This window comes from Amphiprion ocellaris, chromosome 8 (genome assembly GCF_022539595.1).
Source record: "Amphiprion ocellaris isolate individual 3 ecotype Okinawa chromosome 8, ASM2253959v1, whole genome shotgun sequence".
NCBI classification, from domain to species: domain Eukaryota; kingdom Metazoa; phylum Chordata; class Actinopteri; family Pomacentridae; genus Amphiprion; species Amphiprion ocellaris.
Genome location: NC_072773.1, coordinates 32798855 through 32819372, shown reverse-complemented (window position 1 = coordinate 32819372; position 20518 = coordinate 32798855). Strand labels below are relative to the sequence as shown.

At 42.0% G+C, this 20518-nt stretch overlaps 2 protein-coding genes across 4 annotated transcripts in view; one reads left to right on the top strand and one right to left on the bottom strand.

Moving 5' to 3' along the window:
• atxn7l2b (ataxin 7-like 2b) overlaps window positions 1-20189 on the bottom strand; it is a 43992-nt gene extending 23803 nt beyond the window's left edge. The window contains exons 1-9 of one of the 2 annotated variants that reach the window (XM_023289726.3): window positions 20033-20189; window positions 19386-19454; window positions 18986-19301; window positions 17333-17568; window positions 15705-15787; window positions 15347-15558; window positions 13946-14123; window positions 12332-12453; window positions 9909-11175 (exon numbers count right to left, since the gene is read on the bottom strand). In XM_023289726.3, the coding sequence (XP_023145494.2) occupies window positions 10413-11175; window positions 12332-12453; window positions 13946-14123; window positions 15347-15558; window positions 15705-15787; window positions 17333-17568; window positions 18986-19301; window positions 19386-19454; window positions 20033-20129 (2076 nt within the window). In that variant the 5' untranslated portion in view covers window positions 20130-20189 and the 3' untranslated portion in view covers window positions 9909-10412. Of the gene's footprint in view, window positions 1-9908; window positions 11176-12331; window positions 12454-13945; window positions 14124-15346; window positions 15559-15704; window positions 15788-17332; window positions 17569-18985; window positions 19302-19385; window positions 19455-20032 lie in introns of those variants that run through there. The other variant, XM_055012971.1, reaches the window with a different exon arrangement.
• Window positions 695-8193, top strand: amigo1 (adhesion molecule with Ig-like domain 1). Of its 2 annotated transcripts, XM_055012972.1 has the most exons (3): window positions 695-1222; window positions 1314-1395; window positions 2643-8193. In XM_055012972.1, exon 3 carries the CDS (start codon window positions 2749-2751, stop codon window positions 4273-4275), a length of 1527 nt encoding a protein of 508 aa, XP_054868947.1. In that variant the 5' UTR covers window positions 695-1222; window positions 1314-1395; window positions 2643-2748; the 3' UTR covers window positions 4276-8193. The 2 variants fall into 2 exon arrangements, with proteins under 2 accessions (XP_054868947.1, XP_023145489.2); XM_023289721.3 differs by lacking the exon at window positions 1314-1395.
• Window positions 20190-20518: the final 329 nt, after the last annotated feature.

Sequence of the window (20518 nt, the reverse complement as noted above, 5' to 3'; positions counted from 1 at the left end):
ACTGCACATTACACTGACAAATTGTGCATGGAAATGAAATCTTGCTCCTGAATTTGCATAATTCTACACATGGAACTGAACATTAAACTCTCCAATCTTGAAAGTATCAAATATTCTAAAGAATTACTGCGAATACAACTGAAATATAACACATGAAATTGGAATTTTGCACTTTAAAAATGAAATATTGCTCATTATATTGACATGTTGTACTTGAAAATGAAAATTGCACCTGAAATTGAATGTTCAACTCTTGAATGTGGAATCTATTGAATATTATAAAGCAATATTGCAAATAAAGTTTAAATATTACACACTAAATTGGAATGTTGCACCTGAAAAATGACATTACACTGACATTAAAATGAAATACTGCTCCTGAATTTGGATAATTGGACCCGACAAAGAAATACTGCACATGAAATTGAATTTTAAACTCTCTAATCGTGAATCTGAGTATTCTAAAGAATTACTGCAAGTAAAATTGACATTCTACATGGAATCAAAACATTGCACATGAAAATGAAATACTGCCCACGACACTGAAACTTTAACCTACGACGACGCAGTTATTATAAGCCGCGTGTTTCTACATATATGAATTTCTTGGCCGGTCTCCCATCCCCTCTCGTGGGTTTTCGGTGCGTCTTTGGCGCGGCCACTTTGGGCAAACAGCGCCTTCTGGCTTGGAGCGCGCTAAAAACCACGTCAACCACTGCAGCAGCAGTAGCAGCAGCAGCTCTGAGCGGGGAGCAGCAGGCCTGTGAGGAGCCACAGGAAGCTCGTCAGCCACAGACTGCTCATTCTTAATTATCTGCATGGCTGCTGATGGGAGCAGACGAGAACCGGACCTGCTCAAGATGCGCCAGATATCTGCAAAAGACGGACGTGCGGGGGTCGTGCGTGTCCAAGGCGGGTTCTGAGATCAGACAGTGAAGCTGAAACAGGGTCGCTCATCGATGGTTGTTAGTTAAAAGACGTGCGCTGTCTGCTCTTTACGTAATCTTTCTTTTTGCGTAATTTTGCGCCGGGTGTTGGATGTGCTCGTGGAGCGGGATTATTTTGGCCAGTAGATCTCCGGAGCTCTCCCTCCTCCCCGCATCCGCTGCTGTGTCTGAGAAGAGTCTCAGTTATTCTTTGTTATGTGTGTGTTTGCAGCAGCATTGTAAACAAACGAGGAGCTGTTTTAATGAAAGCCAGCGTCCCTGCATCCCGGGTGAAGGTGAGTGTCTCTCCTCCTCCTCCTCCTCCTCCTCCTCCTTCTCCATCTCGGCTCACGTTTCCATGTTGTGCTCCGTTTTGTTTTCCCACAGAATTGGTGCAATGCAACGTTTGCACAGCTCTTCCACAGAAAAAAAAAACACGCCAAGGACACTCCAGAATATATGGAAAAACGTAAACATGTGCATGCATTTGTCATTTTATGTTGGATTTATTTGCTTTTCATGTGTGCAGCTGTATTTGTCTGCGAGTCAGGGACATTAGGAGAGCGAGGGAGAGACGGAAGGGGGAGGAAATGGAAAGAGGAGGAAAATCAATGCCTTTCTTCCAGGAGTGAGTGTGCACATGGGTTATAGCGTGAGTACCGGGTGTCTGTTTGCTTTAGAGGAGGACGCGCACGGTGCACAGCAGCAGGGGAAACTTTGTGCTGTTGTACAGTAGATGCGTGAGGAAGAAAAAGCGCAAGAAAAAGAGGCAGAGAGGAGCTACTGTGCATGAAATACTGACTGTTCAGATTTGTCCAGAGGCGGGAAGGACATTTACTCAGTGCAGTGCAGTCTGCAGCAGAGGGGGAAGAAGTAGCAATACCACAGTGCAGAAATACTCAGTAAAAGTACAAAAATATGAGCATCAGAATGTACCTAAAGCACCAAAAGCAGCAGTGCATGTTTCAGAATATTGTATATTAATAGATTATAATTACTGAAAATGTATTTATTTCATTTATGTGTTGATTATATTTTGTATTATTAGACAAACTGTACAAAGTAAATGGAATTTTTGAAAGAAATATAGTGGAATAAAAAGTACAGTTTATGCCTGTAGATTGCAGTGGGTATAAAAAAGTAGAAAAATGTTAATACTTCAGTACTTAAATGCAGTATCTTACTAAATGTACTTTACTTTCCACCACTGGTATGTACAATATAAGGGCTACTTATTAATACTTCCATTTTGGCACCTCAGCGGGATTGCCGAGTGCAGCAAATCTTTAAAAGTCAATAGAAGGCTTTTACGTACAAAGAAATAGTCAAAATTTGTATTTGTGTCAACAATATTTGAACACAGGCGTGTTTTATAGCGTCACTGATGTAAACAAGCAGCACTGGAAAGCAGCAGAATCAGCATCAGTCCTCTATTGTTGTTACTCTGTGTGTTCAGAGATCCATCATTCAATAAGGGAGCGATGGAAAGCTGAAGTGTTTTAAATTGTAGTGGCGGCTCGGCCCTTTTGTTTACATTTCTATCTATCACAGCTTGTGTCTTTAAATACATTTCTAAATGCAGTATTTTTCTATCGTGGTATTGTTGTGATTTGAATACCTCTCCTCCACCACTTAAATGTGTAGGTTTGTGTTTACAGTCTGTTTGGCTAAAAAATTATATCTGTTTTTTTTGTTGTTTTTTTGTTTTTTTTTTAGCCTTCAATCAGCAATGTGCCTGGGAATCCTCCAGCTGCTCCTCCATGCTTTATTCTGAGAATGGGATCGTAGTGAACCTCCCTGGGATTTAGAAACAACTGCTAGCATGTTGCAGCCTTCCACCAGAGCAGGTGACAGCCTGTTGGAAGCGTTACCTCACTGGAGTCAGAGATGGGCCCTGCTCCTTGCCCTCTGCTTGGCTCTGCTCTGGCTTCCAGATGCAGCTGGATCTGCGCTAAACTGCCACAAGACGTGCATCTGCGCCTCCAACATAGTGAGCTGCTCCAAGATGAATCTGACCACCGTCCCGACTGGTCTACCGCTCTACACCGCTGTGCTGGATCTCAGCTACAATGAGATAATACGGCTGCGATCAGAGTGGACCCCGGTGAAGCTCCCAAACCTTCACAACCTCCTGCTCAGCCACAACGGTCTCCACTTCCTCTCCTCAGAGGCGTTCATATATGTGAAGCACCTGCGCTACTTGGACCTGTCCTCAAACAACTTGCAGCATCTGGATGAGTTCATCTTTGAACCTTTGGTCAACCTGGAAGTCCTCTTGTTGTACAATAACCAGATTTCACAGATCGACCGCACAGCTTTTATCACCATGATCAACCTGCAGAAGTTGTACCTGAGCCAGAACCAAATCTCCCGCTTCCCTGTCGAGCTGGTGAAGGATAAGTCACGCCTGGAGAAACTCAGCCTCCTGGACGTGTCCTCCAACAGGATCAAGGTGTTGCCCATCGATGAGCTCCAGGTGCTCCCCGCCTATTTTAAAAATGGCCTCTACTTCCACAATAACCCTCTGCTGTGTCACTGTGATCTCTACACACTCCTCGCCCACTGGTACATTCGAAAGCTCAACTCTGCCATTGACTTCAAAGACGACTACACATGTATTCTGCCCGGTCCACTAAAACAACAAGTCAGCATTTTTGAGCTCAGTGGTGAGAATATGAACTGCAGCACGTTCAAAGAGGAAGATCGGGAGGCATTTCTGGAGCAAACACTGACCCTTAACTGCGACACCAAACACAGGGGCATGTCAAAGACCTGGACGACGCCTGGTAACGTGCCGGTCGTATCTGGAAGCAACCAGACAGCCAAAGTCCTGAGAGACGGGAGTCTGCAGATCAGTCCAGTCAGGTCTGAGGACTCGGGGACCTACACATGCTTTGCCATGAGCGAGGCCTTCAATGAGACTATCTATGTGGTGCTCAAGGTTTACAACTTCACCATGCATGGGGGCGGAGAGACCCTGAACACAGGCTACACCACCTTGGTGGGCTGCCTGGCCAGCGTGGTGCTGGTGCTTATGTACCTTTACTTGACGCCATGTCGCTGTTTCTGCTGCCCCAGCAAGGGTAAGAATCGAGGAGAGGACAGTATCCACTCCTCAATGCTCAGCGTGACACCGACTCACGAGGACCCAGCGCTCAAGGCCGAGCTGAACAGGCACGTGGCGTTCATAGACTCCAAGGACTTGCAGGGCCAGAACGGCAAGCTGAACCCCAACGGGGACGAGGACGATGACGATGCAGAGGCTGGTTCTCTTATGAAGGGGAAGAGGAAGAAGTCAGTAGCAGAGTCCATTAGCTCCGTCTTCTCAGACACTCCCATGGTAGTCTGAGATGAGACTGGCACAGACAGCAGACGCCACATGACTGGATGTATGCGGTACAACGTGAGCCACGTTTTAGTTAAAGTAAACTGTGACAGTGGAAGAACGCGGTGGAGGGACGTTCATCTGTGGTTGCTGGCAAGTGGAAAGAACAATCTCAAAGGTATTAAAAAAAACTAAAAACTGTCTTGTTGTCAGAAAGGACAATAGACAGAACTTTTCCAGCATTTTAATCAGTAGCACTTAATATTCATACTGTGAAGGAATGGCAGTGAGCATGGACAGTGGAAACTAGAAGTCTTATGAGAGTAAAACGTAGGTGATACGCTGTTGATATCAGCACTCAGGAAGTGATACATTAAACTGCAAAGTGTGGGAAATACATACAATAAATTGCACAGGTTGTAATTAGATTTTTGAAAAAAACATAATAGTTCACTCATGATATGTATTGAAACCATGGCTGGCTCATAATTATATTTATTAAGAAGGATTAGAATAGGTTGCATCTTACATAAACATTAGAGCATAGGTAGATTTACCCCTCCTATATGAACAGAGACTTAGACTGACGTCACCAGGCTGTGTGGTATTAACCTTGAGTCATCTATAGTGAAACAGCATGCCATCGAACCACATTATTAGAGATTTTAGACTGATCTATACGAGTGGGAGAGAGGAAAAATGGATTCTTCAGATGTTTAGTCATTTACCTTGAGACTGCAGTAGCACAAATGTATTCAGAGGCCAACTAAAGGTCGTTTTCATCCTACTTCATAGTTGTCTTAGTTACAAATTTAATCAGACTGATTCGTAGTCATAGTCATGTACAGTGATATAGGAGACAGCTGTTTTTTCCTTCACCGTGTTAAGGGATCAATTTACATAGATCTATGGTACAAAATTGCTAACCAGCTTGTGGCAGATCATTGTTCTTTACATGAACAAGAGTTGCCTCTTAGTTCCTGCACATCCACAGTGTAATCCAAAAGAAACCTTTGCAGCCTTACTCAATTAAAAAACTTGGAACGCCTCCAACAGACACACATTAGGTGCAGGGAAATATTTTGTATTGACTAATTATCAACATGTTGCGTGAATTCTGTATACACACAGGTGCCACAGTCCTTACAAGGACCAACGTGCTTCTGTTTGTCGTCCACTGAGGTGACATTTACTGTCGAGTTTGACTCCTCCTATGGGCCGAGTTGTAGTATCAGGAAAGTAAATATCAAGCCAGTGATCACAACTGGAACCTTTAAACTACATCCTGGGATATTTTTAATGTACAAAAAACAAACTTGTATTCATAAGTCATAAAATTAGTCATAGATTTAAGTATCTGATCTTACATTTTGCTCAGAATAACAGTTCCTGTTCTCAGCGTCACACTTAAAATGTAGCTGTTCTGCTCTGTGGTAGTAAGAAAATGATTTAGTTTGTATTAGCAGGTAAACATTTAGATTCTAAATAACGGTTCCTCCAGAAAACTAAGCTTATGAATAACATTGCACATTATTTGACAGGAAAGCAGGAAAGAGTTAAGAAACACAGAGGGCCTGGAGTCTTTGAAAAGATCCCTTTGTCTCAGCATTTATTATTGAATCTATGGTAAAATTAATTCAACATGCAAGACCTGATACACCACGCATGTTTCATTAACAATATTAAAACAGGAGACGGTGTCCCTGCATAAACAAGAAAGCAATTTCAGAAAACTGCGTTCATGTCGTAATACAACAAGGCTAGTCTGGCATAAATGCTAATTGCATCTTTTGATGGGACGTAGCTTCCCTCTGCTTTCCATGTCTTTGTCTCACCGAGGTGGAGGGGATCAGTGTGTTATCATGAGTCACAGCAGCACAAAGCCTTTCTCTCTGGCTCCCTCTACACTGACAGCCTCAATTCAGCCCAGATGCGTTTGTTTGTGTACCTCTGCCATTATGAGCCTGCCCTTACTTAAATTCAAAAGCAATCATTCAATCAGGCCTTTAATGTGATGCCCTTTAAGTAGTCTGCAGTTTATTTATGAGGGAAACGCCTGAGGCTTTCATTGAACATTTGCACTCGAGCTGAGTCATACGGTCAGGAAGTACCGCCTAAAGCAAGAATCTCTGCGTTCAAAAACCACCATGATAAAATTTGATAGTTATGTAAGTTATGTATGCTAGCTCTCTGTTAATGCTGAGATGCACACATTTTTGGGTGCAATAAGTTTTTACGCAAAAATTGGTGTAATTTTCACAGTTGCCGTGCGCACCGCAGCATCTTCTGTGTGGGTGAGAAAAGGAAGTCACACTCATCAGAGAGGTGGTGTGTGAATCATTCCGCTTTCTCACACATTGGAATATCAGGTGTAGACTTAGAGAGCAGCAAAAATACCACGACGCACTCAAATAAAGCCGCATTTAGCACCGCCGCAGACTGGTCACAGGTGGCCAAGAATCTGTCACATTTGAAGGGTCTTGCCCTCTGGAATCTAAAATATACGTGCTGAGAAGCCAAAATCTAAAACCATACACAGGTATTACAGTGATGGAGTAGCACAATAAATTACCAGGTCATTGTGGATTATGTTTTCCCTGCAGTAACCCAGTGTCAATCCAGTTCAATCTACTGTGGCTAATGGGTGGTTGCAGTTCTGTATAGAGAAAAAACAAAGTGCTATGGTCCCAACATACAGGAGAAAAGTGGCTGCGTTCTCTCCAAAGCAAATCTGCCTTCCTATATATATATCTATATATACAGTATATATATGTAATGAGACTCACTTTCTGTGTTCAGTATTGATTAGTTGTGTACTACTATGTTCTACCAGTGTAATGACTGTATTCTTGTATAATCCGATGTTGTTCATTTTGCATTTTGTCCGCCGCTGTGCTACTGTTAGTTGTCTCTACATTCAAGTCTTGATATAAATGTTTATTTTTTAAGCAGGGTGGGGTTTAGTTTTTTATCGAAAGAGGATGTATTTCACACTCGACAGGTGAGGAATATGGCTAAACGGAGAATATATTTGATCCTGTATCAAAAAAAACAAAAAAACTGCATGGGAAGAGTACCAGTTTTGACCTGAATATGATACATCCTAATGGGCAGTGAGTATGTAGCCGCCAGTAATATTCAGTCAGTGTTTGACTTTACTCATGAAGCCATAATCAGTTTAAAAAACAAACACAGCGCTTTATCAGATGGATGTCATGTGTGATCATGAAGGGAGCTCTACGTAGGATGATTAAAGCAACAAGTTTTCTGTCTGTAAAAAACTTTATTTTTAATAATAAGTTAAGAAAAAAAGAGCCAGGGATTTATTATAGGGAAATCAAGATAAATCCATATATAACAAGGGGCTCTGAATGACTTTACAGACAGCGTGCAATTAAATCTTCTCAGGACTTTGTCAGTTCTAGTGTAATATGATGTGAAACCTCATGATTGCATTTTCATATTTGCAATATATCAAAAAGGCACAATGTTTGGTTTTGAGATCCCTGCAGTTTACAGGCCCTTAGCTATTTACTGTAATGGTACATTAACTCAGTTCTCACAGATTAGGGAGGAGAGCGTTCTCTCACTGCCCGGCACCCATCTCCATTCATCTGACTATGAAGTAGCAATTATGGGAACATCCATGAGGTGGTGAGGCTAAAAGCTTGCTGCTTTAACCGAGTGCTACAAACAAGTGTCCGCGGGACACGAAGAGAGCTTTTAAAAGCATTAAAAGCACTAAGTTTATTGACCACTGCTTCAAAGATGAGATTGTTGGTCACTGCCAGAAAAACTGAAAGGTCTCACAGCGAAAGTGGAATGGCTTTGCATGATATGCTTAAGAGCTTCTCTGACTGCAGGATAGGTGCAAACCAGTAGGCATTAAAGAAAAGGAATACTGAAATATATCATTTGACTTAATAAAAGGATTGAGATTTACACTTTGTGCTGCCTCCATTTTTACTGCCGTCTCCTACTTTTATAAGAAATAGGCTTGGAGAGGAAATAGTTGTTTGCATCTCAAGCTGTGCGTCTGGTACCTTATGGAGAGTTGACATTTTGCCAGAAGTACTATGACTAATGTTTAGAACTGCTGTCACAGTCAATACAGAATTACCATTTTGGGATAGTTTATGCATAATGCTGTGAATTTAATGTGATTCGTAATGGACTGAATTTTTCCATCCCTCTGGCAAAACACAGCTACATAGATGGAGGGTGTCATATATATATAAGCTCCCTGCTAGATTTAACCATTTATAATGTGGATTAGATTTAAGATACCTCAGTTCAATGTTCAGTTCACCTGCCACTACAACACAATATACAGGTTTATATAGGACTTGGGTTTATATAACTTGGAGAAATGGCTAAAGGTTCTTTAATTAGCATGACTGATGACTTACCACCATCTAGTGTTAAAGTTAAGGAGTGCACTACTCTATGTAAATGTTGACATTTAATAGATCTTCTACTAACAATCATTCTAGCATTAACAAAAAGAAACTAACAATTTTAAACCGATTATTTTGACTCTGTTCAAACAGATATATGAGCTGCAGGAAAAGAACAAATTAGTGCCAGTTGTGTCCATATGGAGTTATTTTTGATGAAGATATCTAATAGAAACATGTACAAAGGGTAGGGGGAGGTTATCCAATCAAAAGACACAAATCAATCAGTGCTATTAAACTGTGTCAAAAATCCAAGCGTTTTCGAATTGCGTTATTCACCCAGCACTCATGCGTGCATAAAATGCTTATTCAGTCACCACAATGCCATAAATTGAGCACCAAACAAGACGGTGTGCAGGAGTTACATGACTATATCACACAGAAACATGTAGTTTAATTCTGTGTACTAGGATGAACATGAAAAAGCAACTACCCAAGTCCGGCTGATTCTTTTAATTATAGGATAGCACCATCTGGTGTTCGAAAGCTGAAAATGATACAGAAAAAACCCTTCAGACACATTACCTTCACAATTTAAACAATGTAAATTCAAAATTGCACCTTAGTTTTTTCACTCTGGTTATTTTCCAATGAATAATCCAGTAAAACAGCTTGGGAGAGCAGGTCATTTGGTGCCATTGTTAACTCTTTCAGCAGCAGCAGTAGCAAAAGCTGAAAAGATCTGGAGACACCCAATATACTGATAAGCAAGTTTGAACCAGTTTTCTAAATATTTGCTTGCAAAAGACAGGAACTCTTTTCTAGTCTTGTAACAAATGAACACAAAGATACAAAAAACAGCTCTGAGCATTGATAAAAAAATTCATCACTGTGTGTCAAAATAACATTTTTAAAGGTTTTCTTTTCATTTGAATTAGTTCTTCCTGCCTTAAACTGGCTTAGATGTAACTACATCACTGCTTTATTTACAATGCAGTCCCTGCCTCTCTGTCCTCATTGCAGCTCAGCACACCAGCTCAACCTCGACTGAAATATTGTGTAATTCAGTTATTCGTGTTTGACCTGGAGACTCATTCTGAAGAGCAATAGTGACACAGAAGCCCACATGTTGACAAGGTATGAAGCCTAAATCTGGTTTCATACCTGCTTATCTTGTGTCTCCTAGCACATATTTTACAATGTGAGAAATGTGATTATCATCGAGGAGGCCAACTGTGGAATAACAGAAAACAGACAGTGTTGAAAATTCAAGAATCTTTAATTATTCTGCCATGAAATGTCTTAACATTAGCAGCATAATGAGCAGACTGAGGTATGTTGATGTTCTTACACAGATATTCAACTCATTTCGTCCTGTAGAAAAATAGAAAACTTTGCAATAATACACAAATACAGTAATGTGCATACAAATACTTGTTCCTGACAGCTGTGCATAAAAAGTGTAGATAAATAAACAAAGAGACGTGCACACTTACAAACACACACATTCAAACACTCACACGATCCTGTCAGTAGCTGCAGCCTTCAGTGGGCCTTTTCTCCAAGTGGTCTTTTTAAGGCTGGCCTCTTTGTTGGCTGCGAAGATGAGCGTAAACAACCGTCACTTACAAATGGTGTTGCTAAAAAACAAATCACAGTTCAGTTCAAATCAAGATGTTGATTCCACTCATGTCTTTTTTTAAGGGAATGAATCCACATCATAATAAAACTGACGGAGTGCAGCCTATTTCACAAAAGGTTCTTTTACGGGTCTGATCTTTTCTCCAAGCCCCAAGTAAGCACATCCTCGATATTCTCTCCCTTCCAGGAAACAAGGCTTGAACGGGAAGGGGAGGGCAAACATTTATACTTGGTGGTTCTGGACAGTGAGGAGCTGAGCGGCAGGGACTCACTGCTGTGTTTGCGCTTCTGGGCCGGACCCCTGTGGTCAAAGCCCCCGACTTTCTGCTGAACGGCTGGGGGCTTCGCTCTGCTGCGAGGAGAGCGGTTTGCTGGTGCAGCCAGAGGGGAGCACTTTTCCAAAACGGATAACTTTCTCTCTGCAGGCTTCAGGAGAAGAGGAGGACATGGCTTCTTCCCGTGTGAGAAAGTACTGCTGGCTGGTCCTTGAGAGGAGGGGACGTGAGGCTGGCTCTTCTCGTGGAGGGGGGGATCCCTGATGAATCTGCAGGATTTGTCCTCACCGCTGTATAACAGCTTGGCAGCTCTGTGTGCTGCGCTTGCATCTTGCATAAGCTCCACCTCCTTCAGCTGAGTCTTGCTGGGTCGCTCAGCGGGGCTGCGCCGCCTACCAGACCCGAGGCTCGCAGAGGTGGAGGAATAAGGCGGCTTGGTACTGTGACAGTTCCGTTGACTACTTTTGGTTTCCTGTTGTCCCAGTGAGGTAGACTCAAGGCAGAGAGAGACGGTGGATTTGGAGGGTCTATCGCCAGCCCTGACAGGGGTTCCTATGGTTGGAGGTGTGACATGACGCGACCTGAGACCTGATGATACTTGAGGCATTTTCCTGGAAGTTAATGGAAAAAAAGACACTGATTAAGTTGCTGCATTTCACACAAACGAAATTAAAACAAATCCCCTCAACTTAAATAGACTTACCCTAATTGTTCTGGTGGACCAGATGCTGCTTCATTTTGTTAAGAGATAGATCATCCAGTGGCTGAATCCTCCAAATGTTATCTCAAAATGACTAAGACTGCACAACGGTGTGTTGAGGTTCTAAAATTTTCCACTTCTCGAGTCTGTCTTTTGCTTTGGTAAACACAGCAATACAATCAATCTCACCATCTTCTAAAAATGTTTTATTTCTGATATTAAGTCTGACTGTTCCTTATATAATTAAAGACAGGTGATGCAAACAAGTGCACCTTCACACTTCAGTGTAGGACTGAACATCAACACTTACATTTAAGATATGCTCGGCTCATAGAAAGCAGCCCATGGAAATAAAATCCCTTGGTTTCAATGCGGGTAAATCTGACTGTAACACCCTTTATTTCTCTCTTTTTAAAGTAATTTTTGGTCACACCTGAGTGACAGTAACTTAGTGGAGATTAGAGGCTTCTCTGTGCACAGTTGCCTAGCTAACTTCCACTGTAGCCTGTGTTCAGGGACCTTTGGTAAGTTGTAGTGTCCATCAATAAGCAAATACTCACCAAGCGAGGCGTTTCATTTACATTTTTGCCTCTTAGCCGATGAACTGAATATGAGTGATGACAAAACCTCTTTCCAATTCACATAAGCAGGAGTGCAGCAGAACATGAAAGTGTCAGAGGTGCATAGTTTAATTAATGTGAAAGTGCAATAAAAACATTTTGTCCCTAAAAAAACATGAATAAGCATGAACTCAAAACTAATCAAAATAATCCTGATTATCATTTTGGCCACAATTGTGCAACTTTACTTCAATCCACCAGCAAAGTCAGAAACTGGCAGAACAAAGCTGATGTTTACACTGTCCAAACAAACACCAGTGAGTAGGTAACACCAGGGTTTGATGCATTTTTTAGAGAGTAATTGATATGTAAATACTTTGAAATCCCTGCAGAGGATTCAGTGTCCATCTCAAAGACAAAGTCTAGAACATCCTCACTGAGCAACTCTTCACGTTTCTGAACACAAATAGGTGACACTTACGGTGAGCACAGAGCAGTAATACTCACTTCCACAAGTGTGCGCTGGCATGACGCTCCAACATGGCACTGAGGGCGAACCGCAGGTGGTGCAAACGCCGGTCAAATGTGAAGATGCTGCAGCCCAGTGTGCGACATCCAAAAGTGCATAGCTACAAAACAGAAACAACCGGAAATAAATACCGGCACACTTCTACTGAGAGAGAGTTTTTACAGAGGTGTACATTTACCCTACTGACAAGAAGGACTTTTAAAATACATGTTTTGAGTTTTCGAGAGAGGGAAACTGAATTAGTGAATTACTGGATCACTGAATCCTGTGCATTTTACTGTCTAAATTCACACAACCACTTAAAGCAGTCATACAAAACTATCTTTAAACACCATCCATCTACAAGGGTCCTCGACTTACATCAGAGTTCCGTTCCTACTGATCTAAGTAAGTCGATTTTTGCCATAAGTCGGAACTCCGCTGAAAATGTAAACAAAGCCGCTATGTGCATCACGATTTTGATCAGTTCTTCAGAAAAGTCATGAATATCAATAACTTTCATGCATGTATGAGTAATTTTACAAGAAGATAATAGAATATTGTAACAGACTGATACTGTTGTTGTTGTTGAGGTTTCAATGTTTATTGTTCAGTTCGAGATTTACCTAGTGTCAGTGCAGGAGCAGATTAGGAAATGCAGGTAATTACTTTGGTATCAGTGGGTTTCACTCCTTTATGGGTTAATTGTCAATTTTACCTATATAAGGTAGGAACCTTTGTGTCCAGGCACGGTTTCCAACCGGAAGGGCACAAACCAGTTTTTAACCGCTGAACGCTGAGTGGCAACTTGTGGATGTATAAATTTATGCACTTTGGAGATTTCTGGGCAAAAAACAAAGACACGGTGTGCATCGCAAGGTAAATCGAGTTGGACTTTCATTCATCTGTTGCGGTAATTAAGCGTGTCAATTAAGTTTTTATGTTTCCTGGTTGGATCATCTCAGTGGCTTAAAGCATTGGCTTAGCCTCTTTAACAGTTAGTGAATGTGCCATGTTTAGTTAGCTCACTTCTGATTGGCTGAGAGTCAGCAGTAGTGAGTGTCGAGCGAGAGAGAGCTGGGAACGGTGGCTAATTCTGGAGCTAAGTTATGGGGTTTTTGTAGTTATTCTGGCGTTGGCTCCGGCACACAGTAGCCTGTGGAAAGGTTCAATAAATGACCAGAGAACTAGATAAAGTCTCATTCATTCTTCACAGAGGGTCGCTACAGTATGTTGTACTGTTTTTACATCTTGACCTATGTTTGTTGGTGTTTCACCCTGTTCCGAGCGTTTTATTACATATAACTTCACTTCCAGGTGGCTTTCCTTTTCTTTGAAGCACTGCCATCAGAAGAGTCTGATTTACGCTTGGAAGCCATAATGAAGAGCAAAAAGTTAACAAATGTAGCACAATCCAAGGTGGCTACAACCAGCAAATGTAAATAAAGCCGGCTTATAGTGCCGCATGATGACATATTCATCTGCTCCGCTCATCAACTAGTTCCACATAACCGGTTCTGACTTAACGACGAAACGGCATAGGTTGATGATGTCGTAAACCGAGGACCCCCTGTACTTACTGCTACTGTACTTGTGAATGTTTCTGCACTCACCCCGAGAGGTTTGGGATGCCAGGGTGTAGCAGGCAGCTCTGTGGCTTCTTCCTGCGCTTCTTCTTCACTGTCCTCACTTGACAACAGGCTCTGATTAAAAGGGTATGGAGGTTGTATCTCTACTTCCACTGTGTTGTTACTCTCCTGTTCCGGAAAGCTTTCTGATGGATTCCTGGACCTGCGTGAAGCACAGATCAACACAACAGCAGTGTAAAAACAAATATTTAGAAACACCAGCATCAAGTGTTGTGTAATATTTTTTGGGTACGATGTGCTAAAAGTAAAAGATGATATAATCATGGCAAATGCTACTAGACTGACAACCAGAGTTAAAACATATGTATAAAATACAGAATGATGAATCACTGATGTTTTGATGGTATGGTGTGTGTCTGTGGAGGACACACACACACACGCAGCTGGAAGATCATGAAGCACAACATGTTGTCGGTGTGAAGGCAAATCACATTCTTTGTAGAAAATGATATGTGGTGTACTCAAAACATAATGGTGTAAACTTAAAGCAATATAACTTTTAAAAGACATGTATCAGAAACATAACAATACACAAAGGTATAATATGCATGAAATCTGTCTCAAAATATCAGGGCAATGTTTGACTGTGTCTGGACATGTTCTCTGTGAAACCAAACCTAATGATAACTTAATGCGTATGTCCTCCGTAAAGTGAGCTCTAAGGGTGAAATACAATAACCTGATGTCACGATCTGATCAACAGATTTACAAAAGTATAATGGTGTAAAAACGGTCACTCCAATCATGCACCCTATAGGCGTGGAAAAATCACCAACTCTCATAGCATAAAAGACAAAGCACAGCTCAGTATCTCTGTTTTTTCTTGGGGTGTTAATCACTGCTAAGAACTGCTCCTGGATTTTAGTCAACAATAAATCCTGCTGCCTCTGAATGCTGACTTCTCCTGGTCATTTTTTGAAGATCTTTAACATTTGAACACAGTCAAGCCTTAGATTCTGGCCCATGATTTGTGACTTAGATTCCACTTCATCACAAGCTCGTATAAAGTGTATGAAGATCTCCAAGACACCGATTCAGTGACAGCTGTCTCTAAACTTATATTCTGCTTATTGAAAACAATGATTGTTTACATGCATGTCACTTTCACTGTGCTGGCTCAAATCATTATGGTGCAAAATAAAACACATAGGAAGAAATTGGTTGCTGACTGCCAGCAGTTTTACAACATGCTGTTACTTTGCATCATTATACAACACTGAAAGAACACATGTATATGTTTCTTTCCTGTTAATGTAACTTTGTTCATATTGGCCCTTGATTTAGAGAACTGCTGCATTTCCAGGGATAATCTCTAGAGGTATTTAGGTGAATTAGATTAACTGTGTTAATGAAAATAATTCATACCTGAGAATGTGACAGTTGCTGTTGAAGTTGTATTTACTGCCCTGAGTTGTTATTTTCTCTTCAAAAGCTTCCAGGTGTTTGTCTTTGTGTTTTGATTTGTCGAACAGCTGCTCCACTTCAAGACCTCCTGAGGCTTTCGTCTTCTCCGCAGCCAACTGATCAATGGTTTTAGACTTTGCTGATGTTTTCTGCTGCTGGTTGATGGAATCAGTCTGTGTAGAAAGAGATAATAGGAAGATTTTACATTTAATCTACAATAAATTATAAAGTCTGCCATGTTTTTGCAGACAAAAGAGTTAGAAGTGTTACTGATGAATGACATTTAAGATTATGGTTCCAATATGGACTGAGAGTTTACATTGCATGTGAGCTCCCGGCTGTTTGGCTTCTTCCTCTCTGGATCCAGAACTCTGCAGGGTTTGCTCAGCTCACATTCTTTTTCTATGTAAAAAAAAGGAAACAAGACAGTGAGTCAGCACCAGCAGGACAAAGACAGTCCAATGGCTGGGAGCACATTCAGGCCCTCTCTGTCCCTAATATGATCCAGAGAAAGGCAGATGCTACAAAAGAAGATACATGAGGGAGAGACAACTGCTGTAGGAAAAACATGACTTGGTTAAGATTAGATACTGTTACGTTACGGAGTAGACAAGTTGTCTCCATACTGGGTTGTAATCTAAATGTGACATTCCTCCCAACTCCCTATATACCCAAGGTTGAAGAGAATCCCCAGAATTGATGCTGCCAGTGCTCACATCACTCATTCCTCTTTCGACATCGCAGAATTCCTTAAAAAACTGGCGTCACAAACAGGATCTCAACAGAACGAAGACACTGGTAAGTGCAATTTGTAAATAAATTTGCAAATTTCCATATTCGACTTTGACGAGATTCTGTACCTGTAAGATTTTGAATGACTGTCAATGTAGTATCAAATCTGTGAATTTTGGTATTTAATGCTAGTCGGCTGCCGTAAGAAGCGTTGCAGTGATCGGGTATTTTACCTGGGCCGCCCTTTAAATGAAGGGTTGAACCCAACCTTAGGGGACGGCCTGTGAGCCTTTCCATCTTTGAATTTTAAAAGTGTTTGTCTGTGGAAGGCGAGACTAGCATCCGCCTTTGGTCCGGCAGGGAGCAAGCGACACGTTGAATAGTTTATCCAGATCACCCAGACTGAAATTAAACGTCAAACTGGAGGCACAAATTTCCTATCAATTCCTCAATCGTTCCCTAACAAACATAATCCGTACAGTTACATTATAATCAAAATACTGATGCCTGGAAAATACTACACCCAAGCTGGACACTGAATGGACAGCATTTGTCTGTTTAGAGTTGGGATCGACCAATAACCGATATTTGGAACAGATATATATTACATGTAATATTTTAACAGCATGTGATAGCAGAGAACCTGTCATTCATAACTATGTTTCTTCATGGGTGACTATAACTGAATATTTAAAATAGAAATAGGAGTGATTAAAAGATCTCCTCTGTTTATATGGGAGATTGATTAGTTTGTCTCCTGCAGTTACGTCTGCTGTTTTACTCCATTTTCTTAATCTTTCACTGTTCTATCACTTTAATTTAAGGTCAGGATCTTAAAGCATCATTAATTACTGTTTTCCAGACTCTATTTCAGTGTAATCTGTGGCTGCCTTTTAAGTTAACTGCTATCTGTTAGCATAGCCTTAGCTACTGTGAGAGAAGCTTGTATTTCTTGTTCAGTTTTGCTGCTTGAGAGACATTTCTGAGACCACAGAGTGATGACAGATGGAGAAAGGAGGCTGCATCAGACCTGAAGCAGCGCATTTAACTTATTGATAATTGGTCTACAACTTATTGATACCTATAATCAGAAAAATGCCAAATAACGGTCATGATAATAGGCCAGGCCGATAATCATCTATCCCTAGTTTAGAGACATTTATCAGAAGAGCAACAGGGTGAAGAAACAGTCAGATGTATTAAAAGCACTCTTACTATTGGTGTTTTTGTAAATCCGACTGTAGGTTCTCATTCCTCGCAGAGATTCAGCGCTCTGTCCGGCTGCAGATTTCTGCACGGAGGGTCGGTCCGACAAAGACATGGAGGAAGAACCGTCGCCAGGGGGCAGAGGAGCCGAGTGCCACGGAGGGATGCTGGGTCGAGTCGTGGAAGAGGAGGAGGAGTGACGCAGGAGGGGAGGGTTTTCCTCTGGGAACCTCACTGAAGATAAACTGCAGAAAAATAAACTTTGGAATTAGCCGATTAAAATCACGCAATTAAGACAAGCATGTGAGAAAACCCTGCAGCTCCCAAATGACATAATAACTAAAAGGAATTCTTTTAACTTGGATCAGAGTGAACAACATCCTGAATTTTAGGTGTAACTGCTTGTGTAACCTTAACTCTAAAGCCTGGTGTTCACAAACACAGAGGCTGTCTACAAGAAGGGCCTGAGCCGGCTCTATTTCCTCAGGAGGCTCAGGTCCTTCGATGAATGCAACCGCATGCTCCTGATTTTTTATCAGTCTGTGGTGGCGAGTCCCATCTTCTTTGCTGTGGTGTGCTGGGGCACAGGCATCAAAGCGAAGGACGCCAACAGACTGAATAAAGTCATCAGGAAAGCCCAGTCTGTGGTTGGCTGTCAGTTGGTCATCCTGGAGGAGGTGGTGGAGCAGAGGATGCCGACCAAACTGCAGGCCGTCATGGACAACACCTTCCACCCCCCTCTATAAAACTGCACACAATCTGAGGAGCAGCTTCAGCAACAGATTGAAACAAGCCCGCTGCTCCAAGGAACGGTACAGGAGGTCATTCCTCACAGCAACAAGACTTTTCAATGTGTCTGCGTCTGGCAGATCGCAAAAGGACTCTATCACTCTGCCTGCTGATGAAACCACTGTACATGCTGGACACTTTAAGTTCGAACACCATTCATCATATCTGTAAACCAATCTGAGCCTGCTTATGTCATTTGCACATCTGAGGTTAAAGCTTGATGTGACTGGTGCTTTTCCCCCCTCAATGCTACTAATAGCCATGATGCTGTTACATCTATGTCTCCTAGTACTGCTTCAACAAAGCAGCAGAGAAATAGCAAGGATACAAGACACTAAAAACTTAGTGAAACACGTCTTAAATCATCCCCGGTTCACGTCCCGGCCTTCCTGGAATCTTTCTGCATGTACTTTGCAAGTTGTCCCTGTGCATGCGTGGGTTTTCTCTGGGTTCTCCGGCTTCCTCCCAGAGTCCAAAAACATGCTGAGGGTAATTGGAAACTCTAAATTGACCGTAGGTGTGAGTGTGAGTGTGATTGTTTGTCTCGATATTACCTGTCCAGGGCACCCCCTGCCTTTGCCCTAAATCAGCTGGGATAGACTCCAGCGCCCTGGCGATCCTAATAAGGATTAAGCGGTGTACAGATGATGGATGGATGGATGTCTTAAATCCACATAATGTCTTCATATTGTCTAATTATTAAGTATCCATCCATTATCTATAAACCTCTTAATCCTCATTAGGGTTGCAGGGGGGCTGGAGTCTATCCCAGCTGACATAGGGCGAAGGCAGGAGACACACTGGACAGGTCACCAGTCTATCACAGGGCTACACATAGAGACAAACAATTAAGTAAACAACCGTAAACTGTACCTCACTGTGTCCTGGTGGGCTTTAGCAGGTCTGTGCTGGTGGGCAGGTGATGCTGCTGAGGACACGGTGCTGCCTTCATGACATCTGCCATCCTTCTGCTTCTCCATACAAGACGAAACCCGAGGAGAAGCCCGGCCGGAGAGCGGTCGCTGCTGAGGTGCCACAACAGACGTTTGGCGACTCTTCTTCACGACAGCACCGTGCCACCTTTCACAGTGCTTCTCAAAAGCTTGAGGTTTCACCACCTGGTCACAGTGGCTGCACACCACCAGATAGAAATCATCATGTGCCGGGCAGTGGCCGTATGTATGCATATCTGTAGAACGGAATAGGAGAAGTTAAATGAAATGCATCCTTGAGGTGACGGTGAATGTTGTTGAGCTTCAGGTTCATTCCTCACCTTCTTTCCTGAGGGTCATGGTCTCTGAGCGACTCATCCCATTCTTGTTATCTTCATCACTGGACTCAGCTGCAGACACAAACAGCCAGCATGAACTGTTGGACCAAATCTTTCCTGTAGCTTCTTTTAAGAAACAGGTTTACTTGGTTAAGTGAGTGGCATTGCTGAGATAAAACAGGAACAGGATTCGATGAGGATTTACACCTCAGAGTACTAGTTATTCAGAAATCTCTGGACTGGTATCTGCTTCCTTGCTAGCTGGTCCATCTTTAGCCGGTTGGTTGGGTTATTTTGCAGTTTGGTTATCAAACAGGACAAACCTTTAAGTAACTTACTGTTGTTGTTTTGACGTGACTGCTTGGCTAACTGGGAATTTACACGTTCAACATTTTGCCGCTAGCATTGTGTTTTACCACACGGCGTTTCCGCCACATTATTTAGCCAAAGTCAAAGAAATAATGACTTAAAAATGCTTTTATTTGTTGCCGGTTAACATTGTTAGCAACCCTCCTGCACTAGGACCCAGCGGGTCTTTTGTTTGGGTCGCGCTTTATGCCGCTCAGTGTGAATGTGACACAAAATAAATGAGCGAACGCGACACTTTGACACGATGGACGTCGTGTGTGGGGCAGAAGAGCAGGACTCACCGTCAGACGATGAAATATTCACCCTGTCTGCCCAACAACTCCAGTTTAATCCGACAAAGTCGTCGAGATTAGGATTTCGCCGATCCAAAGCGGCCATTGCTGCTCTTGCGCGTTCACGCGTCACAAAGCTCGCGGCCGCGCTAAACCCTTCACATCCTGAACGGTGAGCTCGCGCCCAAGTAACAACAGAGGAAATACATCAGCTTTCTAAAAAAAAAAAAAAATAATAATAATCACAATTAATACACTAAAATACAAACAATGCACAGGTTGTCACTGCAGATTAAAGATCACATACAGCAAGTTTTATTTTTCATTTATTTTATTTTTATTATTATTTTTACAATTACTACACTAAAATACAAACAATGCGCAGATTGTAATTGTAGGCTATGCATATAAAATGTGATATGAAAACTCTATTACTTATTTAATGGTCTAAAGTTCCTTAGATTTCCACCCCAACCTGCACGTCACAATTTCACA

Excerpts from the sequence above, each read along its gene's own strand:
- amigo1 (XM_023289721.3), top strand. The coding sequence starts at position 2,749 with ATGTTGCAGCCTTCCACCAGAGCAGGTGACAGCCTGTTGGAAGCGTTA.